The 27,203-nt window shown below is 52.8% G+C and overlaps 9 protein-coding genes; 4 read left to right on the top strand and 5 right to left on the bottom strand.

Moving 5' to 3' along the window:
- Nucleotides 1-201: 201 nt before the first annotated feature.
- On the bottom strand, nt 202-1,803 carry RCC_10713 (uncharacterized protein; the record flags this gene model as incomplete). XM_023775939.1 has 3 exons in its annotated part: nt 202-1,084; nt 1,148-1,649; nt 1,722-1,803. The coding sequence occupies 3 exons, from the start codon at nt 1,801-1,803 to the stop codon at nt 202-204; spliced, it is 1,467 nt and encodes a 488-aa protein (XP_023631707.1).
- Nucleotides 1,804-3,742: 1,939 nt separating this feature from the next.
- On the bottom strand, nt 3,743-6,981 carry RCC_10714 (probable poly(A)+ RNA transport protein (UbaA); the record flags this gene model as incomplete). XM_023775940.1 has 2 exons in its annotated part: nt 3,743-3,881; nt 3,935-6,981. 2 exons carry the CDS (start codon nt 6,979-6,981, stop codon nt 3,743-3,745), a joined length of 3,186 nt encoding a protein of 1,061 aa, XP_023631708.1.
- A 1,527-nt stretch (nt 6,982-8,508) lies between these two features.
- On the bottom strand, nt 8,509-9,362 carry RCC_10715 (uncharacterized protein; the record flags this gene model as incomplete). XM_023775941.1 has 2 exons in its annotated part: nt 8,509-8,851; nt 8,935-9,362. 2 exons carry the CDS (start codon nt 9,360-9,362, stop codon nt 8,509-8,511), a joined length of 771 nt encoding a protein of 256 aa, XP_023631709.1.
- A 449-nt stretch (nt 9,363-9,811) lies between these two features.
- RCC_10716 (uncharacterized protein) lies at nt 9,812-10,353 on the top strand (the record flags this gene model as incomplete). XM_023775942.1 has 4 exons in its annotated part: nt 9,812-9,865; nt 9,918-10,008; nt 10,067-10,185; nt 10,246-10,353. 4 exons carry the CDS (start codon nt 9,812-9,814, stop codon nt 10,351-10,353), a joined length of 372 nt encoding a protein of 123 aa, XP_023631710.1.
- A 527-nt stretch (nt 10,354-10,880) lies between these two features.
- On the top strand, nt 10,881-15,479 carry RCC_10717 (related to protein kinase homolog VPS15; the record flags this gene model as incomplete). The annotated part of the gene is made up of 1 exon (XM_023775943.1): nt 10,881-15,479. One exon carries the CDS (start codon nt 10,881-10,883, stop codon nt 15,477-15,479), a length of 4,599 nt encoding a protein of 1,532 aa, XP_023631711.1.
- Nucleotides 15,480-16,829: 1,350 nt separating this feature from the next.
- Nucleotides 16,830-18,283, top strand: RCC_10718 (uncharacterized protein; the record flags this gene model as incomplete). XM_023775944.1 has 2 exons in its annotated part: nt 16,830-16,905; nt 16,986-18,283. The coding sequence occupies 2 exons, from the start codon at nt 16,830-16,832 to the stop codon at nt 18,281-18,283; spliced, it is 1,374 nt and encodes a 457-aa protein (XP_023631712.1).
- A 1,251-nt stretch (nt 18,284-19,534) lies between these two features.
- Nucleotides 19,535-20,458, bottom strand: RCC_10719 (related to ribose 5-phosphate isomerase A; the record flags this gene model as incomplete). XM_023775945.1 has 2 exons in its annotated part: nt 19,535-20,299; nt 20,354-20,458. 2 exons carry the CDS (start codon nt 20,456-20,458, stop codon nt 19,535-19,537), a joined length of 870 nt encoding a protein of 289 aa, XP_023631713.1.
- Nucleotides 20,459-20,934: 476 nt separating this feature from the next.
- RCC_10720 (related to ubiquitin-like activating enzyme (UlaA)) lies at nt 20,935-22,764 on the top strand (the record flags this gene model as incomplete). XM_023775946.1 has 3 exons in its annotated part: nt 20,935-21,024; nt 21,084-21,350; nt 21,412-22,764. The coding sequence occupies 3 exons, from the start codon at nt 20,935-20,937 to the stop codon at nt 22,762-22,764; spliced, it is 1,710 nt and encodes a 569-aa protein (XP_023631714.1).
- Nucleotides 22,765-23,104: 340 nt separating this feature from the next.
- On the bottom strand, nt 23,105-26,760 carry RCC_10721 (related to mitochondrial nicotinamide nucleotide transhydrogenase; the record flags this gene model as incomplete). XM_023775947.1 has 7 exons in its annotated part: nt 23,105-24,723; nt 24,785-24,961; nt 25,036-25,349; nt 25,401-25,963; nt 26,054-26,143; nt 26,204-26,451; nt 26,508-26,760. The coding sequence occupies 7 exons, from the start codon at nt 26,758-26,760 to the stop codon at nt 23,105-23,107; spliced, it is 3,264 nt and encodes a 1,087-aa protein (XP_023631715.1).
- Between the last annotated feature and the right edge of the window lie 443 nt (nt 26,761-27,203).

Below are 27,203 nucleotides of genomic sequence, written 5' to 3' on the forward strand. Positions count from 1 at the left end.
TGGCTAGAAATAAAAAATGGATATATATAAGATGGGTTAAAAAAAATGATGCGTCGGCCGGGGTATGTCTCCTTCTTCAGGTTCTTCTTCGTCTTCTTCTTCTTCTTCTCTCCTACTTCGCTCGCTTCCTCACGCTAAAATTCGCTTCAAAAAACATGAAAAAGAAAACACAATGCACTCCTTCCTTCACTCCCTCCCTTCCTACACCAAGCGTGGCGAAAAGGCAGCAGTAGTCGTACTGCCGGGCCTCAAATCACTCCGCACGGAATAACAAGACAGACTCCTCACGTCAAACTGCGCGTGTACTCGACTGGTCAAATCACTCCACTCTGCCGTCCGCGCATAAATCGCCGCTTCTTGCTCGGCCGCGGCAGCGCGGAGTGCAGCGGCGGTGGCGCGGCGGAGATCAATGTCGGTGATGGCGATGGGGAATTTGCGAATGTCTTCCGTGTTGGAGTCGGTTCGCTCGTGGATGGTGGTCGGGCAAGTGGAATCCACGCGGTGGATGGTGTTGGTGCTGCTGTTGTTRGTATTGTTGTTGTTGTGGTGGTGGTGATGGTGGTGGTGGCTCGCCGTGGTGGCGGTGTTCGAAGCGGCTGTGCTGGTGGATTTCCAAAACGAATTTCCTCGACTGGGTGTGCGAAAGTAGCGATCGGCGGAGATGGTGGGTCGGTGTTGTGCGGCGGACGAGGTCGGGGTTTGGTGATGGGCGTTGAGGTTGACGTTGGAGTTGGAGTGGCTGGGCGTGTGAATCATCTCCGGTCGCGATATGGGGGTTTGGAGACGGGAGACGGGAGTGCGGACGCGCCCTTCGAGGCCCTTGAACTTTTCTTCCTCCACCATGTACTTTCGGAGGGTGCCCCATGATTGATCGCGGGTGAAGGATCGAGTGGGGAGGGTCGAGCAGCGTTCAATGGGTGATCGAGCACCTCGCGATCTCCGTGCGAAGTGGAAGCCGTTGCCGTAGGTCATGGGGCCGTCGGAGCCATCGGGAATGATGAATTGAGCGTCAATCCGGACCACCAGCCAGAGGATTACGAGGGAGAAGTCGAGGGTGAAGTCGAAAAGGTAGAAACTTGTGCCGGTAATGTACCAGGGGTTGCTTACGGATGACATGGCATGCGTGGCGCTGACGGRGACGCGGTAGATGGCYCCAATGGAGAGGATGGTGGCGGAGGAGAAGATGATGACCATCTTGCGGTTGAGAGAGCCTCTGCCAAAGTTGTCGATGGGCATGGCCTTGAGGGTGGGGTGAGATTTGGCAATGGTCGAAACTCCCGCAATTGGAATGGGGAGGATGGCCGTCATGGCGAAGATGACGTTGCTGAAGAGTTGCATCCTCCGGGCTGAGTGCTGTGAAAAAGGATCGGGAAGGTAGGCCTGGACCACAAAGCTGACAATCATCAAAAAGACGGCGACGCAGCAGAGGAGAACCCAGAGTCCGATGAAGAAGGAAAACGGCTTCTTCCATCCAAAGCGCGGGTGTTGTGCTCGTACCAATCGTTGGGCGAAGAAGAGATTGGTGAGGATCAAGATGATGATTCCGGCGGAGACGAAGGTGTGCATCGAACACGCCAGGCTGATGCTGCTCGGACTGACTGCCCATCCCATTCGTAGTGATGCTGCGATTATTCGTGTAATGCAAAATGCTAACCATTCATTAGTATTGATTGATTGATTGATTGATTGATAGGTGGTTGGGAGATGCTCGGCATACATACCGGATGTGATGGCGTTGAATACGAACGTCCTCCCCCGTCTTCGGTTGAAGTGGAATAAGCCGAGATGTGCCGTCGCTGCCATGATGAACAGCGCGAGGAAAGCGGAGCTGACTGGGATATCGGGAACAAGAGATGGCACTTCTCCCCAGCCTTGGCCTTGACTGCTCGGAGACTGTCATGCGCGCGTTAGCTGACGGTTGCTCGTCGTTGACAAACGTCGCTTCGTCGTTACAGGGCAGGCCTACCGAATCTGAAGAAGCCATGTGTGAGTGAGAGTGAGAGAGGGTGCGGGCAAACGTCCTCGATGGCCTCGAATCTCCACGGTGTCGACACCGGTCAAGGATTGTCCTCCAGAAGATATGATGATATGATGATATGATGATATGTGAGAGAATGCTACAGGCAACAGACAACAACGAGAGGATTGAGGAGACCGACGAGCTTGTTTGGCTCCAGAGAAACTTAATCTGGCAGCGGAGTATATGATATGTATGTATAACCAGCCCGAGCTGCCCAACTCTCACGTACACGGTCACCCCAATTCTAGGAAGCAGCTTTCCGGAGGCCAAAGATCTGGCGTCGAACGTGCAAGTCTACACTGGCGCCATGCACACTCTTCGCAACACTCCAATCACAACACTGCTTCCAGTGGCTGTGATRTCCGTTTGTGGTTGACGTGCAGCGAATTCCCGCTCAGGGTTGGCTGGATGTACGGCTTCCCAAGCCCGAACCTAGACATTGAATTACGCTCGGCAGCAAACCTCTGGGCGATGAAATCACAGCCGCTCCTGCACCACAGGGTTGGCGAGCTCCTGGACAACGTCCTTATGTTACAGCCTCTGCCGGGATTGCAAAGAGAACAACGTCGAAATGAATTTCGTTTCATTGTGCCTTTGCTAATCTTTCGCTGAGGAGGGGCCATGTTTATGTCAGCATCGCCATGATCTGCTCGACGACGACGACGTGGTCACGTCTGGCCAGTGCTTTGGGGAACCCGAGACCCGATATGTAATGCTCAGCGGTCTGGAGAACCTTGGTGGCGGAGCTCGATGCCGGGCGCAGTCGTGTCTGTCTGCGTACTCATGCACACAAGGCAAGAAGAAGAACGAGGAGAATGCCAGAAGATGAGCAGCAAGGCAGCGACTATTATATGAAAGTTGATTGACTAAACGTTTGATGTTGGACATTGTTAACAAACGTGATCGTTGTGAGCAGTTCAATCTAACAACGACGTCTCGCCGAGGCAGATGATTTTCTGATGAGGCGTTGCAACGCTCCTCGACTGCACAACGACTCTTTCATATCTTCATATGGCCAAGCACTACGGTTGACGGCACAATTTGGCCTTGCAGCTCGCATGAAACTGATTATGCAACTGATCGGTTGATTGTTTCATGTACTGCTGAGATGGCTCTCAATATGAGAGAACCGCCGAGGAGGTATGAATCGATTGTTCATGGAGTGGGCGTTTAATATGCCGTTGTCTGCTCCGCCTCGTGAGGCAGTTGCATCGTGAAAATCTCCCATTCAAAGGTTGTCTCGAAACGCTGGTCTACACTGTCGTTTGTGTGGAGTCGCGGACGTCTTGTTCTCACACGTGAGAGCTGCTGCAACGATCTCAACTGCTGGCCAACATGTACCATGTACATCTGATCTAGTGACCTGAACCCTGTCTCCCTTTCTCCTCAATGGGTTGGCCATTCTCCCACGCCGTCGCGTGGTAGYCTCATGGGAGTGCATGACGGCCCAGTCATGTGGAGCAGTTTCGTGCCGTGCCCAGGGCCGGCTAGATCGATTTGGATAGACGTTGCAACACCGATGTGCTCATTTCGAATTTTGTCTATACATGCTCCTGCATCATTTGAGCCGGTAGCTATGAAATCAGACCGTCTATCTATGCCACAACCGTGCCATGCACTCTGATCAATCAAGGATTGCTTCCTTCGTTTTGCTGTCCTTCCATCATCCTATTCGTTAAACGCCAGCATCAAGTGACTGACATCACCTGCGATGTATTCACTTTACTTGTCCAGCTTGAGCATGACGTATGGGATTTCCACATCCTCTTCGGTGGTATCCTCGGCGGTAATTTCGAAGATCACATTCTTCTGGTGCTCTGGAATCTTCTTCCTCGAGATGTGTTCGACAAGTGCAGACATCCTACAACATTGATTAGCAAACATATTCTCCATCAAATTCACAATCACACTTACTTCATGGGCAGTCGCTCCTTGTTCTTGGATGCCGGGTAGAAGCTTGCGTAGAGTAAGCTCACGCCACTGGAGATCATGCTGATGCTGAGACCCTTGGCCTGGAAGTCGTCAATGAATTGCTGAAGGGTCACATCTTYGGTTTCGAATCGATCCCAGAGCTTGTCGATGGTGACATCGCCATCGTGGCCCTTGTAGGTGCCCTTGGGCGAGGCAATCGGCTCGCTGAAACCAAAGAATGGCAGAGCAAGGTTGATGAAACCGTTCTTGTATTGCTCAATATCATCCTTGCCGTCGACGATCTTGTAGAGCTCAAGAATCACCAATCCAGTGACAAGTGCCGTGGTGGTGGCAATGGCTGGGATGATCTTGCCGGCGATGAACTTGGTCTTGTGGCGGTCAGCGGTGACGATCTTGTAGTTCTCCGCGCGCAGGTTCGATGCTGCAGTGATGAAGTCGATGTGGAAATTGGTGTCGTCGTCCTTTTCAAACTCCACGGGCTCCAGGCGGAACGAGCCGAGACTCTGTGGCTGAGGCAGCGACTTGGCCATCTGGCTCAACTTTGCATTGTCATCATCCATACCGCTGTTGGCATTGGGGTCGGGCTCCTTATCATCCGCCTGGATCTTGACACCAGGGTCGGGCTTGAAGTCAGGGATGATCATGTTGTCGAGAACGGCACTGATGTGGTTGCGATCGGTAGATGGCTTGATACCGTAGTTGAAGGCATGAAGATTTGCACCCGAAACGATGAATGAGTAGTGGGTGGGATTGTTAATGTCAAACTTGAGAGGGTCTGGAGCACGCTTGGGTCCTGACCAGAATGGCTGACCAGAGGATGTCTGTGAATCCTTGGGAAAGTTGAAAAGCAGCTGCTGGATCGCGTTGTTGTATTGCTTCTCAAACTGCTTGCGCGCCCACTCGACGCAGTCGTCGAATGACTCTGGCTTGTCGGTCACGAGAAATTCGCGCAACGTCTCCAGGGTTTGCTTCTCGTTGCCCGACTGCTTGAGTGCAGTTCCCAGGTAGTCTTTCTGGGTGAGGTAGGCGTTGACAACGTCGGCTGGGCCGGCAAAGTAAGTGTGGAAGAGATCCTTTGCCCAGGCAATGGTGTGTTCGATGCGGTTGGGGAACGAGCGGAGGGTGCACATTGGGAACGACTGCTCTGGGGGATCCTGCGAGCTGGAGTATGATTCCGTTTGCCGAGGAAGGACAACCTGTGTGTTGCCCTTGGTTCCCAGAGTACCGCTGTCAAGGAGAGGCTTGTGGAAAAAGACACAACGACGATCGACGYAGGTGCGCGCGTCAACGTTGTCGAGTGCGTTCGTCACGCCATCCAATGCTTCCCAGAAAGTCTCGTTGAATACGTGCTCGGTGTCTTGGCCAACTCGATCCTTCATCATGACAATCTTGCCCTTCAAATCTGGATTCATGGCTTGAACTGCAAGTGATGCACACTCGCTCTTGGCTTTGCCGACGTCCTTTGACCGGAAGAGGAATTGTCTGTTGAGGTTGCTCTTCTCAATCTGATCGTTGTCCGTCACACTAATGCTGCCCTCGGGTCCTGTCGCGAGACCGATCATCGCCCAGTTCTTCAGCATCTCGCAACCAATGGCACCGGCACCGACCAGGAATTGCTTCACATTGGACAGCTTCTCCTGGTACTCCTTACCAAACACCATGATCTGGCCATCATAGCGGCTACCAAGCGGCTTGCACAACTCCTCACTGCGCTTCACGGAGGTCGGAAGCGACTCCAAGGAATCAAAGTACAGCCACTGCTTGATGGGGTGGAATTTGCCGGAGACCGATTTGAGAACTTCCTGTGCCGCAAGACCGCCGAAGAAGGCTGCCATTGGAGATAAATCACCCCGAGCCTGGTAGGAGAGCTCCTTGAGAACTTTCTCGTCAAGCTCCGGCTTGTCCTCCAGCGATGCAGCAATCTTTTGCGCCAACTTCAGCACCTCCTGAGCGTCCGCGTCGTTGTGTGGTCGCGGAAGCTCTCCATTGTGGCTGTCTGCGAATTCGTGAAGAGCTTGGAACCCGACGTGCATCTGGGCAGGACGGTCAAACTTGGCAAAGTCGGCAATCAGCAGCTCCGGCTTCTTGAGCTGCGTACTGAGAGGCTCAAAGTCCATGATCTTTGGCATCTTGACTTGTGTGTACAGTCCTCCACGCTTGTATTCTCCCATGCCGGACACATCTCCAATGGAAAACGTGTATGGCCCCTTGACACTGATCTTGCGTGGAGTGCCATCATTCAACTGGTCCATGCCCTCCACCTCAGTGAATGTGACAAAGTCTCCATCTTCCAAACCGTGGCGAGTCTCGTCCAACGCGGACACCAGACCATCTGTATCAATACCAGCCACGATCCCACTGAGTGGATTTTCTCCAGTTGGGTCACCGCACGTAAAGCTCTTGCCAAAGTCGGTGAAAATGTTGCCAAACAGGCCATATGTATCGGTGATGACGATGAAAATGCCGTTGTTGTGACAGAATTCAGCGATTTTGAGTTGATCCTTGAGCGGCGTGTCTGTCAACACAACGACCTGATATTTCTTAAGCTGTTCCAGATCGCTGGTGAGGTCGTTGGCGGGGTGGATGCCAACAGGCGTGTATGGGTTGAGCTCCGACACTCGTGGTGCTGTCACGTCAGCCCGCGCCTTGCCGACGTCCTCGGGATGGAGGAAGAATTGTGATGAGAGATCTTGAATGGCCGCGGGTTTGGGGTCGAACAGGGTCAGGCTCTTGACACCTGCCAACGCAATGTTCTTTGCGATTTCCACACCCAGTCCCCGTAGACCAGCGACAAGAATATGAGATGAGCCCATGCGCTTCATGGCCTCGTGTCCCAGCACGTACAACTGGCGCGAGTACAGCGACTCATCAATCTCGCCATTGCTGTTGCTGGCTTCTCTAAGCTGTTCCACCTTGGTGGCGGGCGAGTCGGTGGCCATGGCGGAGCTTGCGTTGGAGTCCGTCATGCTCTTCTTTCYGGTGGTAAGGTCGGTGGTGTTGTTCTCAGGAGGGGAATGCTTCCTCTTCATCTGCGAGACTGGTTAGAGGTTCGCTTTACTCCTCCTCCAGGCTCGGCCAGACCGACGATGACGGGATCCTCGCTCCAGAGGGTTGGGGGGATTTTTGTGGGACAGAATGCTATTACGTCGCGTAGGATGATGCAACGTAGCCTAGAGTTGTGAGGCTGGACTAGATCGTACGGTGCGATGATGTTCGTGAGTGGACAGTTGACAAACGCCAGGCAGGTGGTGATGGAAGAAGCTTGGATGATTTGCCCTGGCCGATGACATATCAAAGGACGCTAAAATCATGAAACCACGAGAAACTGAAACTGAGGGGTCGTCTGTTGTGAAGCAAACCTCACGACATCCAACACCTAACTTTGCCGAATCGTCGTATTCAAAGCAACGGCCGGGTCAACACACTTTGTCTGCATTGGATTCGACTGTGGATGATTTGACCCTCTCCGATCTTGCAACACTTTGTCGATGAGCAAAGTCTAGGTTCGCCGCGCGACCCGGCCTGCAGGTCCACGGTTGTGAACACGGAAAACCCTCATTTCTCACACATTTTGTGCCTAACCACGTCAAAATCCGCAGGACTAATTGTCACTGCAGTTTGGCAGTGTTTGATTCATTGGTATTGGAGCGTCATCTTCTCATTTGATTCTTTTAGTGGACCGCAATCGATAAAATTGAGTTGCCCTCCAACAGCCATCACTCTATGGACGAAGAGGTATTCGACACCATCAACACAATCGACAGGGTCAATATCACTAGCGTACTGACAGCAATGTCATGYATTGTATCGAGACACGATATGGAAGGCACTTCTACTCCCCGCTCCAACACGTACGTTTTCTAGGGTTCGAGCTGGGGTAAAGAACCACAACAAAGTTGCGAGGTACAATATGCCACATTCCTTTGCTTTGTACTACCCGTTGCGTGTAGTTAGGAACTCGCGTACATGCGGTCAGTCAAGCTCGTGGTTTCCGGGAAAGTGAAGTGAACGGAATAGCCACCATCGACTTTATTCCGGCCGGAATTGCTTCCAACCATGCCAGCCCATCTGCAGGTTTGTCCTACTACATTCATCCCAGCGACCATAGCCATTAACCCGACGGTGAGGCATGTAATGGTATGCGACGGATGCACAATGCCTGTCTTGACGAGGAAGAAATATAGTTCATTCTGATCGGCAACGAAGTTACTGCTTGGAKAAAAGAGGTTGGAAGTGAATCCTTCATTACTAATGCGTGGGAAACCTCGAGAGGGAGGAGGAGCTGTGACTGCGAAAATCGACACATACATGGGCAATGGCCAAGTTCAAGGAATTCGTTTGGTGTTCAGAGCCTCACGTACCACAGATCGTTACAACGCAACCCGTCGAAATCGCACACATGAAACACTGCCATTGCAAATGCAGTTCGTACTTTTTTCAATCAAGAAAGATCAGCTGTGGCTACGCCTCTCCAGATCCACCAGTCCATTCGATCACAAAACTCCGAAATGAACATGGCTGATGTCGTCAACGTGCTTGATACCAAGACCGGCTTGTTATGCTGAACTAGGGGAGGCAATTGTTCCTCGCTCCTTCGCGAAATCCCCTTCCTGTATCTTGCTGCGTGCTTTCGCTTTCCGGGCGACTCGTGCTGCCTCGCGCTTTGCCATGTAGATCTCAAGCTCTCCGTGAATGAGTGTGGCGAGTTGCTTGACATCTTCGAGTAAGAACATGCATGCCTTTCCGCCCTGGCAGGTGTACACTCCGTACCGTACTCGAGGAAACCCGATCTGGGCCAGCAATTTGCGACTGTTATGGCAGTTGACGTGCTTTTCCGGGAGCAAAACTTGCTCTCTGAGACCGTAAATAGTCATTGCGTCGGTAAGAGTGATTTTCTCCCTATGTTGATTGTCAATTTGCAGCTGTAGAACGAAGTGAAGCAGAGAAAAAGTCCAATCTTCGGAACGATCAGCAGAACATACCATTGAGCTTTGTCACATGCCATGCAGCAGCGAAAACCATTGACGAGTATGGCTGATCGTGCCGACTTCTTGCCGCAAAACACGCAATGAGACGAGCACCAAGTAAGCAGACCCTTTCGACCGCGGAGGTAGTTGGTCGTACGATCTTTCTTCGTTGCGGACTTTGGCGCCTGAAATTTTGTGATGCTCTTGTGACTGAGTAAGAAGTGCATCGCCCATTCGTTCACTTCGGAGCGAAGCACTTTATTCGTGGCTGCGACTTTATCCAGCTCGTGGGAGCACGGATTCTTCTTCTCATTCTTGGGGTCGAATATAGACCTTTCAGGAGAATGTCTTGGGAGAAGATATGAAAAGATACTATGCAATAACTCCGAAGGGAGTTGCGTGAGGTGATCGCGCTCGCGCGCGGTTGACTTGTTGTTATCCATGCCCGCAGCAGCTAGATCGTCGTTCGACTTGACTTTGACCACCTAGAATCTCTCAGCGGCATGCCAGCTTGCGTGGTAGATGTCGAGAGGCCAACTTCTACCCGTTGAAGTCCGGGTCGATGGTATTGTAGTGCGAATAACTAAGGGGAAGTTCGGACGGCGTGTGTCGCGTGGATGATCGGCGGTCTACGGTGGACTATATCACTGCTGTTGACACGAAATCGAAGTGGGATGTTTAACACACGGGCCAATGACGTTAGACCCAGTCGTTCCTGCTGCCCACTCGTCATGATGCTATTGGAAGTGGGGACTGCGCATGAAAATGGTTCATCAGTGTCTTGTGCCTTCTTTCTTTCTCTCTCCTCCTTACAACTCTCAAATCATCTACATAATCTGTTCCATCGACCCTTTTCACACAACCATCCCCATAMCAAACACATTACAACACAATGAGCGGCACTTCCAACGTCGGCAACAGCCAGGTGTACGAGGCTGGCGACCAGGTACGAACATATCGTAGCTTTGAGCGATCGATTGAGCTGATCATAGWACCAGAGGAACGAGTCCGACGCGGTCAAGCAGCAGAAGAAGGAGGAGGAGCGTTTCCACGAGGGCAAGGAGAACTCACACGCTGCCAACGACCCCAGTATGCCATGCCCAATGCCTAACTTCGAGGATATCGAAGTACTAACACTACCTGTCAGAGGACGAGCGATCAATCGCAAACAGGCTTGCACATGCCGAGAAGGATGGACTTGACAATGAGTCAGGCAAGAACTTGAGCGAGGACGACAAGCTCGCACAGCAGGATGCGACTGCTCCAGTAAGTTACTCGCAGCTCGTGGTAAAGGCCGTGTCATTGGATGCTAACTCGAAGTCTTAGGCAAAGGCACATGGTAACAAGCCATCCAAGGGTGCAGAGATCGATCAGCAGCTGCGTGAGGAAGAGGAGGAGCTCCTCAAGAAGAAGGGCGCCTACAACCCCCAGTAAATGTAAACTTTTGGCATGAGCGAAGCATCGGGATGCTTGGAGCATAGGACAGCATGAAACAAAGAGACGAACTGATGGCTACAGCGGGCCATGATATCATGATGGGCTCCCCAGCAGTGGGCCACAGCTTTATGAAGCGTGAATAGTCGATGTATCAAGAGACTTCTCGTCGCACATTGTTGGTTTGTGCGTCTGCCAGGTTCATTGGTGAGCTTTCAAATGTGAGGGTGAACGAGATTGGTTGGATGCATTGAAGGCGTCGTCTGATGGCAGCTGAAATAAAAGTACTTTAACGGTTTAACCTTTCAATGTTAGCTCGTCCTTTCAAACTTGGCAAATGCTGACTGATCCGCGTCGTCCTCGAGCTTGATTGTCGACCGCCTGATCAACATGAGAGACGACGACTAAACTCTCAACCTGACAAGGCGCGCCATGCTCATCAGGAGACGCTGTTCGTGGAATTCTGTAGATGAGCATACGCGTCTCATCGCGCACTGAATACGCTCCATGCTTGAGACCGTGAAGCCATGGGGCAAGGACACTCATCCGCTGCGCTGCCCATCGGACCTACCGCCATTGAGACTGCGGAACTGTCTGATTTGACTTATGAGAGATCACTGGGAGGTGCACGATTCCTCAGAACCGTCAGAGCCAAGCATCAAAATGGCATCGTTGTCGCGAAATTGATAACAAAACTGCCCAACGTACCCTACAAGCGATATGGTCAATTGTTGCGGGAAGAGCGCCAGAAGCTCAGAGGAGTTCCCAACGTCCTTCCGTACTCGCGCATTCGAGAGACCAACACGCTTGGGCTGCTTGTGCGCCAATACATACACCACTCACTCTATGATCGAGTGAGTATCCGACCGTTCTTGGAGACCATCGAGAAGAAATGGATCGCTTTCCAGCTTTTGTGTGCCGTCAAAGACTGCCACAGTCGAAATGTGTTCCATGGAGATATCAAGTCGGAGAACGTCTTGGTGACTTCATGGGGATGGGTGTATCTCACCGATTTTGCCTCCCAATTCAAGCCGGTATACCTACCTGAAGACGACCCGGCCAAGTTCACCTACTTCTATGACGCTTCTGGACGAAGGACATGTTATCTTGCGCCAGAGAGATTCACAGCTGCTGGGCAATTGCAACGAGAGGGAGATACCGTGCAGTGGAACATGGACATCTTCAGCTTGGGTTGCGTTCTTGCCGAATTGTTCACGGAAACGCCGACATTCACACTCGCCCAGCTCTACAGATACCGCAAGGGCGAATACGATCCTACCGTTGCGCTGCTCAACAAAGTGGATGATGTGCACGTCAAAGCACTGATCAGCAGCATGATTCGTCTGGATCCCACCGAACGATGGCATGCTAGTGATTATCTCGACGAGTACAAGGGCAAAGCATTCCCGCTTTACTTTTACAACCACTTTCACACCTTGATGCAGGAGATTACAGACCCAAGCTCTGGCCGCAAATTTGTCACCACCAGCGAGGCCAACAACGGCGGATCAGATGACCGTATAGAGAGAATATACGATGATTATGAGATGCTGTCAGTCTCTCTTGACTACCAAAGCTCGCAGCCCGCTGCGCCCGCAGAGCCCTCGTATCTCACTCGGCTGTTTCCTCTGCAAGTGGACCTTCCCAACAGTCGTCATACTGCACATGCGGTGCAGTCAACCGGCAACGAAAATGGGACATTCATATTGCTGAATGTCATCACAGCTTCGATCAGGAGTTGTGCAAGATCGGCATCAAAGATTCGCGGTTGTGAGTTACTACTCGCTTTCGCGGAACGTCTTCCGGACGAGGCAAAGCTGGATCGCATACTGCCGTATGTTGTGCTTCTCCTGGAAGATTCAGACGAGTTGGTCCTTGTCGCAGCGCTGAGGACCATGACCCAATTGCTCTCACTAGTGACGGTCGTATCGCCTGTGAACTCCTTTCTCTTCACGCAATACATATTCCCACGATTGCAGGTGTTTGTCAAGACCTCTGGATTTACAGGAAACTCACTGGTTCGAGCAACGTACGCTGCCTGTCTGGGCAGTTTAGCCGACACCGCGTCCCGTTTTCTGGATATAATGCAGGCACTGAAAGCGGAGGGATCGCTTCCTTCGTCCGAAAAAGGAGGTGACGAAGATGCGGACGCTTTCACGGGCAACAGCGAAGCGTACGATGGCATACGACTGGAGATGCTTGACCAATTCGAAGGCCAGACCAAGGTCTTCTTAACAGACACGGATACAGCAGTTCGAAGGGCCTTCTTGACATCTGTATCAAGCCTATGTGTCTTCTTTGGGGAGACCATGGCGAGCGATGTGATCCTCAGCCACTTGAATACTTACCTCAACGACCCAGACTGGCTTCTCAAGTGTGCATTCTTCAGAACCATTGTTGGTGTTGCTGCGTATATTGGCGGTGCAAACCTGGAGGAATATCTCCTACCACTCATGCTTCAAGCTCTCACCGATCCGCAAGAGTTCGTGGTCGAGCAGGCCCTCCGTTCAATGGCCAGCATGGCAGAGATGGGACTGCTTCAGCGTGCAAAGACGTGGGAACTCATTGACACTGTCGCTCGTTTCCAGATGCATCCAAACCTATGGGTGAGGGAGGCTGCCGCCCATTTTGTCTCTGCAGCTACAACATATCTCTCAATGGCCGATGTAAGAATTTTGGTGGCGCCCTTGGTGCAGCCGTATCTGAAAGTCCCTATTGGCACCCTTTCGGAGTCTGAAATCTTGGATGCCTTGAGGAAACCATTACCGCGAGCAGTGCTGGATCTTGCATTGCAGTGGGCAGGAAAAGTGGAGCAAAGCGTGTTTTGGAAACCTGCACGAGAGGCCAGGCAGCTGTCCTCGAATGCGACAAGCCAGATGCCACCGCAGTCTTCAGTGGCTGGTCTCGGGCCCAAGTCGCTCGCAAAAGTACCAAGGACCGATGAAGATGAGCAATGGCTTGGACGGCTGCGAAATGCCGGCATGCGGAGCGAGGATGAGGCGAAGTTGCTTGCTTTCCGAGAATACCTTTGGCGTGCCGCGCGCCGCGCAAAGAGGGACGGTGATGCCGAGGAGCACGGGCTCTACGAGCAGATCGTGAGCCTTACGAAACTAAAGATCAATCCGCAGACGGTCATCTTCAGTGACAACGTTGAAGCGTACGAGGACCACATCGACCATCAGAATCGCACCATTGCCGAGGCCATAGAAGAGGCGTCCGGCGCATCAAAAGGCCTTGCTATTAATGGTGCCGGGGCCTCGGATGCCCAGAGCGTTGATGGTGGATCTGACGCAGGTGTGCCCATCGCACAGCGGGCACTCAGCGGCTTTCGCACCAAGACTTCCGGCAGCTTGTCTTCGTCTCCCAGCTCTGGCATTGGTCTTCTGGGTCGGGACGTCGAGCGAGCATTGCGTCCGAAGGGAGCAGCAGCAGGACTATTGGCGGGCGCTGATTTGCGCAACAAAGCCTCGGCCGAGGTGGCCACAGATGGCATCACAGCATCAGGTAGACTGAATTCGCCCATGCCGTCCAGTCGTCGTGCATCGCCTACAGTCGACCATGGGGAGCAATGGAGATCAGCGAAACCCGCAGTCAAGCGCGCATCACACAACTACACGGGCAGTGATCCCACCGTACTCAAGCTTCTTGATGCAGTCTACGTGGACAGCTTCCCGGTGGATGCCGTCGACTTTGGTCCATTCGTGCAGGCAAAAGCGAGTGTAATCTCATCCAACAGTAACCAACAGACACCAGGGCCGTGGCGACCGCAAGGYCAACTCGTTGCGGTTTTGGGAGAGCACACAGGTGGTATCACTCGCATTATCACTGCCCCGAACCACCTGTTCTTCCTGACGGGGTCGACTGACGGATCTGTCAAAGTGTGGGATGCCAGCCGGCTGGAACGCAATGTCACACATCGATCTCGTCAGACATATCGTCTTCCCGCCGGAGTGAAGGTGACGAGTCTGTGCTTCATTGAGGGGACAAACTCCTTTGTATGCAGTGGCTCAGATGGCAGCGTGCATGCAGTGAGAGTAAATGTTTCGGAATCAAACAACACGGCACAGTATGGGAAGCTACGGGCGATCAAGGAGTGGGCAATCCCTACTGTGAATGCCGGAGAGCATGCCGTTTGGTCTGAACATTTCCGCGGAGAGGCTGCCAGTATGCTGGTGCTCGCTACGAATCTAGGAAGGATTCTCGCGATTGACATGAAGTACATGTCAATCATCTTTGATCTTCGCAACCCACCACATCACGGAACACCGACGTCATTTTGCATTGGCCGTCGCCATGACTGGCTGCTTGTAGGAACTTCTCATGGCGTGCTGGATCTGTGGGACATGCGCTTCCACGTAAGAGTGCGCTCGTGGACATTTGCGAGCCCTGCGCCTATAACGCGCCTGCAACTCCATCCTAGCCGGRAAGCTGCAAGACGTAACATGTTCTGCATGACTGGCGGGACTGCTCCAGGGGAACTGACGGTGTGGAGCGTGGAGAAGGCCATCTGTTACGAGGTATATCGCCCAGCTCACGTCGATGGCAGAGATCGAATGCATCTACGAGACTACGAATTGCGCAACATGGATGATGAGAAGGCGGAAGGTCCGCTGAGTCGAATGGCTGGTACAGACCCCATCCAGGCCGAACAGAACAGCAACTTGCCCAGTTCAAGTACCGTGTCCTTTTTTGGTGGTCAGCGGTCGCAGAAAGACCCTGACGCGCAACATCCATTCGCTGTCACAGGTGGACCCGATGGGAAAGTCCGCTTCTGGGATTGTGACCGCTTGGAAGGCTGTAGACTGGTCAGCGGCGGTGCTCCAGATGAGCAGCCCACCTACACATTCAGCCAGCTGAGCATGGATACCCGTGTGCTGACAGAGAAGCCAGCAGACTCTTCATCACAGGCTGGTCATGCCATTGAGTCGAACAAGGTGGCTTCGGGGAAGAAGGTCGCTGGTACAGGACCAAACAAGCCGCCCTCTCGCTACGAGACTATTCGCATGTCGGCGCAGAATTTGCTAAATGCACATCTGGATACGATTACTGATGTTGCATTGCTGGAGCAGCCTTTTGGTATGGTTTTGAGCGCTGACAGAGCTGGGCAGGTCTTTGTACATCAGTGAAGAGATGCCCGGTCATGGAATGGTCAATAGATCGTGAATTACATCGTATAGAAGTGAAGCTTGCTAGGATGWCAACAAATCTCAACATCGTGTTTGGTACGCCCAGTCGTAGAAGGTCTGTAGACAATGAACTACTTAGATGCTATAAAAGTGTGAAGCTTGCTTTGATATCGACATCGTGTTTGGTATGTCATGTGCAACCAGATCGCGTGGTTTGGTGGTGCCTAGATGCCAAACTGCTGCGAACCAGATTATTCAGCAAACTTTGATGGGGTTCGCATCAATTTGCCGTCAAATTTCAGCCACATGCATCCCGAAACGCCCCGAGATGCCCGTTTGCAAAGACGCATGAAGGCGGGCTGCAGGAGCAAATTAGCAACGCATGAGACAGGCGTGCAGCACGAGATACAGATGTACGAGGTCATCAGACCGCACAACACACTGTGACTACATACCGAGTACCTAGTTGTGGCGATCGTGATGATACGAACAAGTCATCATTCATTCATCACCAGATAGTTGTCACGCTAGCTTTCTCAATCAGGTCCGCCTGGGTCGAATTGAAATCCGAGTCAAACGCTCACTTTATTAATAAAGCAACCGGGCTTTGTCGTTGACGTTGCACCTCGACACGTCTGGCGCGCTGCACGATCTCTCCTGCGTTTGCGGTGACGGTGGTAAACAATTCGTTATTGTTCGGCCAATCCATGCACCATCAACACCCCGGCTGCTCGGTGGTCTCCTCCGCAGTTCCTCCACCTCTTTAGCAGACTTGTTGTCCTCACCGCCGCCCGTCGTCATTCTCTGCGAAAACAGGCAGAAAAAAAAGCAGCGCGAAAGAGCGGAGAGCGGAGWGCTCTGTTCCTGAATCCGGCGGCCGCTAGTCCAGCAAGACTTCCAAAAATCCGCCCTCGCACCGAGCACAACATCTCTCTTGCAGCTTGTGCCGTCCGTTTGCGCACGGCAAATCGACTGGCTGAACTCCGCGGTGACAGGAAGAGGAACAGGCCTTCCTTGGGATTAGAAAATTGATCTCAGAGGTAAGGAATCCTTGGAAATCTCATCCCAGCCCACACGCACCAGTCAGGAGCAGCAGCAGCATCGGCGTCATCTTCGCGGAAGCTTGAGACCTGCTGCTCCTGCCCTGCCGGCTTCCAGCCTAGCATTCAATCGGGCTGCCCGCAACTTTTACCCATATCTGCTGCTGCACCCTCCCCTCCTTTTCCAACAGTTTCCTCTTGCATCGAGCACTGTCGTTGACAGCCGAGGACCGTAACCCATGCAGCTGGCTAATCTGCATCGACGTCCAGGCCGCACTCGCTCGCTATCCCCGGGGCTGTCGTCGTGGTCATGGGCGGCTCTGCGGAAAGTGAATTTCCACTGCTCTCGGCCCTGGGTTTGTACGCTGCCGACATTAGAGGTGACGGTATGTTGGTTCCATGACATGAATGGTCTTTGCATCTTCACCTTACACCCAGACTAACCTCTCCTCCTCCCGCTCTCCAGGCAATTGCTTGTTCAACGCCCTCTCCGACCAGCTGTACGGCCACCAAAATGAGCACGCGAACATTCGATTGAAGGTCATAAGCTACATGCGTGAACATGCCGACTACTACAAGCAATTCATCGACGTCAACCCGGGCGGTGGCATTCGCCGCAACCCCAAGCGGAAAAATGTCCACGTCGCCTCGTCCGCCAATTTCGTCCCGCCATCGCGCTCCGACATCGACCGCGTCTTCGACAGCCATCTGCAGAGCATGGCAAGAGGTGGCACGTATGGAGATAACATGGAAATCACTGCCTTCGCCTCGGCCTTTGATTGTGATGTGAAAATCTACCAGCGAGACTTTGCCTACGTCGTCTCCAGTGGTGAGGATGGAGACCGGCCGGTGGCCCACATTGCATATCACATCTGGGAGCACTACTCGTCCATCAGAAATCTCGATGGCCCGCACTCGGGATTGCCGGAAGTGGCTMCCAAGTTGCTCTCCCAACAAGAAGAGCAAACACAAAAGGACAAGCTTGCACAGGCTCCGCACGTGCTCCCGTGGCAGATCGACGTCGTTTCCAAGTCGCTTCCGTTCCTGGCAGACAAGCCGACCATCAAGCGGGCTCTTGAGCTGACAAAGGGCGACATCAATGCTGCCGTGTCAAACCTGCTGGATGCTGATGAGAACGGAAGCAATTCGTCCTATCAAGAAAGCTCCTCCGTCGAACGTGATCACGAAAGCGACGAAGACATGCACGACGCTCCCAATAAGAAGCAAGATAGACGCTTGAGTAGAGCATCAAGAGCGCCAAAGCAACGCTCTACTGACACCAAGCACGCTCTCTCCAACCTCGTTGCCCACGACGGGAGTCAAGAGACATTTGCCAGTTGGGAGTCCGAGTCATCTCTCAGCAGTGCTGCCGAGTCTTCACAGAACAGTGCCACACCTTACTCAACGCAGACATCATTTGACGACTCGAATATTGTCGTAAAGCAGGAGGCAGGCAAGGCGGCATCCTCTTCGGACGCACCTGCCCGGCCTGCCATCCGCCTAAAGCTTCTCCCACCGCGTCCACCAGACGCATCTCAGCAGCGGAACAGTAAGACGCAACAGCGTCAGACTGGCCCTCGTACCGCCCGCGACCGCAAAGACATGAAGAAGCAGGCGCAGAAAGCCGCTCGGAAAGAACGACAACAGGCCGCCTCTCAAGGCGTTGCTGAAGGTCAAAGCCCGTCGCAAGTCAAGTTGTCATTGCGAGCCAAAGGCGCGGTCGAGAAGCCGCCAGTTGACACACTGCGGACACTCTACATCTGAGATCGTCCCATCGCCTCTGTGCGGCTCTATGAATCAGCAATACCCGGCATTGCTTTGTGTTTCAGTCCTGAGGCTGGTTTGCTTGCGCAAGATACCCCATTTCCTCGTTCTTCCTCGTACGCATCAAAAAGTGGAGCACTGCATAGCGTGGGCAGCGAACCTTGGAGCATTTGTGATTTCTTGTTGATGTTGATGATTTGATTCTCGCGACGCCCAACATTTGTGGGCACCATAGCGATGGCGCGTGGGAAACACTGGAAAGAAACGAAACGAATGGCGTTTGGGAAATGGGTTGTGATTACGGGTGGAGTCTTTGTCTTATGAGGACGTTTCGACTGGTGCTCTGAAGGGCTCAGGCACTGGTTTTTAGGATCACGACCGCTTTTGCTGCTGCTTCTGCTGCCTGGGAGCGCTGTACCATGGCTGCGGCCATGGCAAGATGACTAGACACTTTAGACGTCCGGACGACGTATGGTTTGAGAGAAATGATACCATCTTTGAGCTTTGTACTGCGCGAGCTCGACTACTAGTCTGTGTGCGTGCTCATACCCTCGCACCGTACGAGGCAAAGCGGACAATTGATGTTCCTAACCTTTGAACCTACCTGCTTGTTGGGAGTCTGCAGGCAAGTCCTTTCCGTTTGGGGTCGACGCTGAAATCGCCAAGCCTTGACAAAACATAGCGTCGAGAGAGTGTTCGCGAATGACAGCGACGTGTATTTGAGGTCCTAGGTCTAATGCACGAAGCATGAGAAGCTCGATTCAGATAAGGAAGTCATGGGCAGTCTCAAACGGTTGTTTTTGGACGAAAGTGGGCCATTCGACGAAAGAGGTTGAAGCTGGCTGTGAAAGTGAAAATTCCAAACGCGGCGGATTTGACTTTTTGTTGATAAGATATGAAATATTCACGCATCTGCCGGCTTGCTTGGGATAGTCAATTGTGGGTGGAATCTGTCTGATGGGAGGAATGGATTGGAATGGTGGGAGCTAGATCATGGCTGCGAAGTTGTTCCTCCTTCGTACATTTGTTGACCTGCTCCGACTTGTAATGTCGAGAGTTTGGCACCGCCTTGACCCATGTCAGGAGCAGGAGCTTAATAAAAACGTGGTGTGACGAAGCTTTTTCTTCACAGTACACTCCTAGTAGCTCGCCAATATCTATGGCTCCGGCTAGTACTTCCGATCGGACTGCTCGACGACCGAATCCGGTTGATTGTTCTGCTCGATCGATCCGTTGATGCGTTGGCAGTGCTCATCTCGTCAACTCAGCAGCCTTGGAAACCATCACCTCGCCGTTCTCCAACCCAAAGTAGACTGCCACCGGCTTCTGACCACCTTGCATCCCTGCCTTCTGTGTCTGAATTCCATTCTGTCCATGGAAGAGACCAACCTCCAGCACACCATTGATCGCTTTGATCCGCTTTGCCAGCGTATTGACATCGTAAACACCATCCTTGCCGCTTCCGTCCGCTCCGTTGGCCACATCCTTCTCCGTCAACAGCTGTTTGAACGGTGCGTCGATGATGTAGAAGCTCTGATCCGTCTGTACAGGACCAGTCTTGGCCAGCGTGTGCTCTCTCACAATTGGCTTCGGACTTCCCAATAATTTCAACTCTCGAATCACACTCGCGTGTGCGATGGGTGCGATTTCGATTGGAATCGTCGGCCAGACAGTGCACAGCCGCTTCTGATTCTTGCGGTAATCGGCAATGCATATGAATTTCTTGGCCCGGCATGCGACCAGTTTTTCTTGGAACAGACAGGCCCCACCACCTTTGATGCAATTCAGCTCCTCGTCCACCTCGTCCGCGCCGTCAAAGGCCACTTCGAGCATCGCATCGCTGGGGAGAGAATCAAAGGCTATCGGTGTGAGTCCCGCGGCTTCGATCACTTTTCGGGAGTTCCAGCCAGTGGGGACGAACCAGTTCATGTGGCTTGGTGGTGGAGGGTGGGCTTTGAGGTGTGCGGCGATGGCTTCGACACCATAGACTATTGTGCTTCCTGAGCCGATTCCGACCTATAGAATGTGTCAGGTCCWGACYGCTCAATAGTTTGTGGGGGGTGTCCGTACGAAGCGCATATCAGATGTGAAGTGATCCTCGACCGCTTTGAAGGCTGCCTTCCGCTTGGCGCTCTCGACGGTGGAGAGCTCCACTGGAGGGCTGGTACTCGCCATGGTGGCAGAGTGTGTGAAGTTTCGGAAGGGATTAGAAGGCCCAGAAGTTTGTTGATGATTCACGAAGGTGTTCCGACAAGTTGTGAGAGATTGCTGACGACGCCCCGCAATTGGAATCGCGTTTGCCCCTCTTTGCACAATAATCTTGGCCGTTGAAAACATATCACCCGACGCCGACAATTGAAGACCGGGACAATAAACTTCAAATCTGCTTATCGAGACCGAAAGCTGTGAGATTTCAGGGACCTCTTCAGACTTCGATGGTGCTATCTCCGCCGCGGAGCAGGCTCCGTTCCAATCTCGTGTCTATCAAAAATGCATGATCGGCTCGGTGATGATATGCAATGCAAGTCCCGTCCGTGCTCAAGCTCCGTCAGCCCTGCATTGATTAAAGTTTATCCAGACGCGCGCTGGTACCTGGAACAATCGCGGTGACATCTTCTACGCTCCCTTTCATCTCATCGATCAACATCACAATGGCCACTACAACAGCAGAGAATATAGCGCCGCTACAGAATCTGCCGAGTGCAAAGGAGAAGCGATATGACCGGCAGCTTCGACTATGGGTCCGTCGCTCCTGCTCTGGTTGCGATTGCAGGTGAATGTTTGGCTGACTATCGGGTAGGGCGCCACTGGTCAAGTCGCCCTGGAAGAGACACATATCCTGCTCATCAATAACACGCCCGGCGTTACTGGAATCGAGACTTTGAAAAACCTGGTGTTGCCAGGAATCGGCGAGTTCACCATCCTCGACTCTGGCATCGTGGACAAGGCAGACTTGGGTGTCAACTTCTTCTTGGAGGAATCATCGCTGGGCAAGTATCGCGCCGAGGAGACTTGTCGGTTGTTGAAGGAACTCAATCCAGATGTGAATGGCAATGCAATCACAGAGGTATCGCCGGAGACATGTCCTTGCAATGCCGCAGAACAAGTAGCTGATCTTGAATACACAGCCACTGGAATCGTGGGCGGTCAAAGACAAGATCTTCACACCCTACACGCTCGTCCTCATCGCCGCACCTATCGACCCGACCACTTTTGGACTCATCAATGTCCATCTACAAGCCCTCCAGATCCCGACTTTCTATTTCCACACGCTCGGCTATTACGCCCACTTCTCAGTATACCTACCCGAGGCCTTCCCCATCGTCGACACCCACCCCGATCCCACTGCAACAACCGACCTGCGGCTTCTCAAGCCATGGCCTGCTCTGATGGACTTCGCCAGACAAAAGACAGCGAACATGGACAAGATGAACGGCGAAGAGTTCGCACACATTCCCTACGTCTGCCTCCTGCTCCACTATCTCGACGAGTGGCAGTCTACGCATGATGGAAAACTGCCGGAAAACTACAAAGAGAAGACTGCCTTTAGAGCACTGGTACGATCGGGCAGTGCGAGCGAGGAGAACTTCGACGAGGCTGTCGCAGGTGTGCTCAAGCTTCTCAACCCAGCGATCCCTTCTTCAGATGTTCGCAGTATCCTCACAGCACCAGAAGCTACCAACCTTTCTGCGCATTCACCACCTTTCTGGATCGTCGCCAATGCAATCCAGCAATTCTACGCCAAACACAATGAGCTCCCGCTACCCGGTGCCGTGCCAGACATGAAGGCGAATTCGGAAACATACATTCAGCTTCAGAACATCTACAAGACCAAAGCTCGCGAAGACTGCGCTGAAGTCATCGCAACCGTTCGCAAACTTGAGCAAGAAACCGGTCGCTTGCCAGCATTGAAGATAGACGAGAAAGAAATCGAAAACTTCTGCAAAGGCGCCGCGCATATTTCGCTCGTTCGCGGTCGACCTTTGAAGATCGTCCAACCAGGACAACCCATCACATTTGGCGATCGTGCGAAATACATTGTCCAACAATTGACCAACCCAGAAAGCTTGGTGGGACTGTACATTGCTTTCCTCGCCTGGGACGAATTCGTCGCCACAGACACTACCAGTGCCAACATCGCCGGAGGCGAAGGCTTGAAAGTCCCAGGCAGTGGCGCCGAGGACTTTCAAGTCGATACCCTTCGCCTTGAGGGTATCGCGCACAAGATCATTGATGATGTGATCAAAGAAGCCGGAACCTTCCTCGAAGATCCCGAGTACTCCAAAATCAAAACCGGCGTGGCGAAGCTCTGCATGGAACTCACTCGAGCGGGAGGCGCGGAATTGCACAATATCGCTTCGTTGAGTGGAGGATTGATTGCTCAGGAGGTTATCAAGGCGATTACGAAGCAGTATGTTCCTGTGGACAATACGTGTGTGTTTGACGGAATCACCAGTCGGTCATGCGTGCTGCGCATCTGAAATTTTGGCTCGTGAAGAAGATGTTGTTTTCTGCATAGCGGGGGAGATGGAAGCGTACAGTGCGTTGACATGGCTGGGACAGGTGTAGTGACTGTTTTTGCCTGGCCAAATTAGATGTGAACACGAGAGACGAGATACCATCAAGCAATACTGAAACTGCGACTTGAATGAACATACTACAGTCTTGCTCGTGGGCACATGGTAAAATCTTGCATTTTACTCCGGCTTTCTCTACTTTTTGACCCGTTGTTGGATAGCCAAAGTCGACTTCTGGCCCCTATCGGCGCGACATGCTCCTCTACTTCTGTCTTTTCTCTGCTGCACTGCATCTTCTGTCGTTCTATTTGCTTGCGTCCAAAGCAGCCTTGATCGCATCGCAGCTTGTCTTTGCGTCACCAAACAGCATCTTGGTATTCTCGGCGAAGAACATGGGGTTCGGCAGATCAGCATACCCACTCCCCATACCACGCTTCATGACGATGACCTGCTTGCTCTTGTATGCGTCAATGATTGGCATACCAGCGATTGGGCTATCCGGCTGCAGGGCAATCGGGTTGACCGTATCGTTGGCGCCAATCACAAGAGTGAGGTCCACATCATCGAAGCCCTCTTCGTTGATCTCGTCCATCTCAAGCACAATGTCGTAGTCCACAGAAGCCTCCGCGAGGAGGACATTGCATTGACCTGGCATACGTCCAGCTACCGGGTGGATGGCGAATTTGACTTCACATCCCATTCCCTTGAGCATGTTGACGATCTCGGCAATGGGGTATTGCGCTTTCGCAACAGCCATTCCGTAGCCTACGACGATGACCACTTTCTGTGCGGATTTGAGGGTTTCGACTGTCTCCTCGATCGTGGTCTTGGTGATCTCTCCTTCGATCTTCTGGTCTGTCTTCGCGGGGGCAGCTATACCGCCAAAAAGGACGTTGACGAGAGAGCGGTTCATGGCCTTGCACATTACATATGACAGAATGCTTCCACTCACGCCAATCAGTGATCCTACCGTGGTCAATATGGGGGAATTGAGCATAAATCCTTCGGCTACCAGGGCAAAGCCAGAATAAGCGTTCAACACGGTGATGACGACCGGCATATCGGCTCCTCCAATCGCAGCAGTCGTAGTGTAGCCCTTTGCAAACGCAAGGGCGGTGTTTACGCCCAAACATGTCGCTGCAATCGCAGGTGCTCCAGGAGCAAAGGCAAGGAAAGCGCCAAAGGTTGCCATGTTCGCGCCCAAAAGAGTTGAGTTGACCAGCGGAGAGCCTCCTGGCAWGACAGTAGGACGACTGGACATCTTTCCGGCGAGCTTCATGAAAGCCACGATTGATCCCGTGAAGGTGACGCCTCCGATTAGCACACCGAAGTAGCCTGCAACAAGATGCAGCATGTCTGCATGGGAGAGCGCTGCCATTACGGAGCCGATACTTGTGAGTACCGCTGCCAGACCGACGACTGAGTGGAGCGCAGCAACCATCTGTGGAAGCTCGGTCGGTGTGATTTTGCGTCCGAGAAGACCTCCAATGGCTGCTCCAGTTGATGCAACGGCGAGACACTGCACAAGCGTCTCTGGGGAGAATCCGACAGCAGCAAGCGATRCGAGGACGCCAGTGCTAACACCGAGCATTCCGAGCATATTTCCTGTACGAGCAGTTGCTTGACTGGCTAAGCCAGAAAGGCTGYCGATACAGAGCAAACTGCTGGCAAGATATCCGGCTTGGACCAGGCCCGCCATTCCAGTCGCGCTAGCGGCGAGGAAGCCACCACCAAATAGGACGCCGGGAATAGCATATAAGAAACCATACTCAGGCGGGTCTGATGGCCGACGGAACATGTCCAGCATTCGCTTGGTAATGACGAAACCACCGGAGACGTTGACGAAAGCGAGCAGGACTGAAGCGGCTCCCAAAGCTTGTGGGATGGTTTGAGGCAGGTACCCACCTCCCATGATGAAGAAACCTGGGACATGTCAGCCATACCGTTCGCAGTACATCAGACGATGCCCATCCCGGAAACATACCTCCAATACCGACCATACCACTGATGGCATTGGTCACAGACATTAGAGGACTGTGAAGAGCCGGCGCAACGCCCCAGACGACCCGGTAACCAATGAGACCAGCCAGCGAAAACGTGAACAAGTTGCCCATGAAAAGTGGTCCAGTCAGCTTGCCCAGAGCCAGGGCAGTACCCATACCTCCGGTGATTGTAGCGRCTGTAAAAGCAGCGATTAGTGTAGTTCACGCAAGACCTTGGACTTTCGAAATTTACCTTCTCTAGTAGCCTTCTGCCATGGCGTCAAAGCCACGACCTCAGCATCTTTGAAAATCTCAGCAGGCTTTGCAGCCGCAGGCGGAGCTGCGATTGGTGGAAGTGGTGGCATGAGTTTGCCATCGTATGTTACGATCGATCTCCGCACAACCTCATCCTTGAGATCAATACCAAAGTGACCCTCCTTGGGCGACATCGATAGCAAGTACTTGGTGATGTTGTTGGAGAAAAGGGTCGAACTCTGCGTAGCGAGTCTGGATGGCAGATCCGTATAACCAATGATTGTTACGCCACCGACTTGAACTGCTTGATTCCTATTCTGCCATGTCAGTCTCTCTTCACATCCAATCAATGTTGCAACTTACGGTACAGTGGCTTCGCAGTTCCCGCCAGCCTCAGCAGCCAGATCAACGATGACCGATCCGGGCTTCATGGCAGCGACCATTTCCTCCGTTATCAGGATAGGCGCAGGTTTGCCAGGAATCAACGCCGTAGTGATGATGATGTCCACCTCCTTAGCCTGTTCCAAGAACAATTTCAACTGAGCCTCGTGGTACTCCTTGGACATCGTCTTTGCGTATCCTCCGCCTCCAGATCCATCTTCTTGTATATCGACTTCGATGAAGGAAGCACCCAGCGATTGAACTTGCTCCCGTGCTGCAGAACGAGTGTCGAAACCTCGAACGATAGCACCCATCCGCCGAGCCGTCACGATGGCGCTGAGGCCTGCAACACCAGCTCCGATGACCAGGACTTTGGCCGGGGGAACTTTGCCTGCTGCGGTTGTTTGTCCGGTCAAGTACCTACCGAAGTGATTGCTGGCCTCCAAGACTGCCTTGTAGCCTGCGATGTTGGCCATGGAAGAAAGGACATCGAAGCTCTGCGCTCTTGTGATGCGGGGAATCATGTCCAGAGCGAACGATGTGACCTATATAGGATCGACAATTAGCGTGTGGTATATAAGGCAGAAACGAAGCTTCAATTTCTGAAGTTTGCTGTATGACCTTGCTGCACTTACCTTCTTTTCGACCATAACGTCGATGATCTTCTTGTTGCGCTCAACATTGGGCTGGAGGATACTAATCAACACGCCACCTTCCTTGAAGCCCTGTATTGAATGTGGTCAGTTGTAGTCGTTCTCATCTGTTCCTCATCTCGGCAGACATACCTGAACGAAGTTGTTGGGCGAAAGCGTCGTGCTCCTCAAACGAGGCGGTCGAASCTTGAGCACGATGTCCGAATCGAACCAAACTCGACTGGCATTGACGAGGGTCGCACCTGCAGCCTCGTAGTCGTGAGGTTGAAACTGCGCCTCGAACCCAGCGCCATTCTCTACCAACACTGCTTTGAAGCCTTTCTTCAGGAGAAGAGCAGCATTTTGAGGCGTAATGGCCACGCGCTTCTCTCCAGTGCGTACTATATCGAGAATCAGTAATGACCCAGATGAATGAAAGAGCCAGACAGAGACTTACCTTCGAGAGGCACTCCAATCGTGAGCTCGCTGTACGGGATGGCATGAACTGGCTCGGCTTCCTTGGCAGCAATTGGCTCATGCGGTGCTGACTGTGGCTGCACCGCAGCAGCAGCGGCAGCGTTTTGTGGTCTCCGTCGTGTCTGATAGAGCGGTCGAGTTTGATCAAAAGCACCGAGGAGCCTCGATCGAGTAAACTTTTGAGCGTGCAGGGAAGCAAGGTACGGCCTCAGCGGCCGACATCCGGGCCACATGGTGAGGAAGTGATGGATWTCATCGACCGAATGACTTGCAAAGGTGTTTTCGCGGAGTGAGTTGCAAGCTTCGGCTCACAGCACTTCAGTGGAAATCGAAGTCGAATTGTATGGCAACAAAAGCGGCTTGCCTGGTGACGGATAGCTGCGTCTGCGACTGCGGCCGTGAAGGCGTCGTGAAACCACAAGGATTTGAGGGTTGTTTGCGGAAGAGCTCTGTGCGAGCGCGGTACGGAGTGGAGGTACTTCCACGACAGCTCGGATCCCACGGATACTCCTCTTCTTGGTGAGGGTGGGGTCAATGCAACCAAGCAAGGCATCTATCACAGGGCACGCTTGAAGATGACCCCCCGAGCTGCCGCTGCAGGGACCCACCTTTAGCTTCCGGACTAGTTTTGTGGGGAAATCTGGGGAATTATCACATGAAGGCGGAGGGCTGTCGA

This window comes from Ramularia collo-cygni (assembly GCF_900074925.1).
Source record: "Ramularia collo-cygni strain URUG2 genome assembly, contig: RCC_scaffold24, whole genome shotgun sequence".
NCBI classification, from domain to species: Eukaryota; Fungi; Ascomycota; class Dothideomycetes; order Mycosphaerellales; family Mycosphaerellaceae; genus Ramularia; species Ramularia collo-cygni.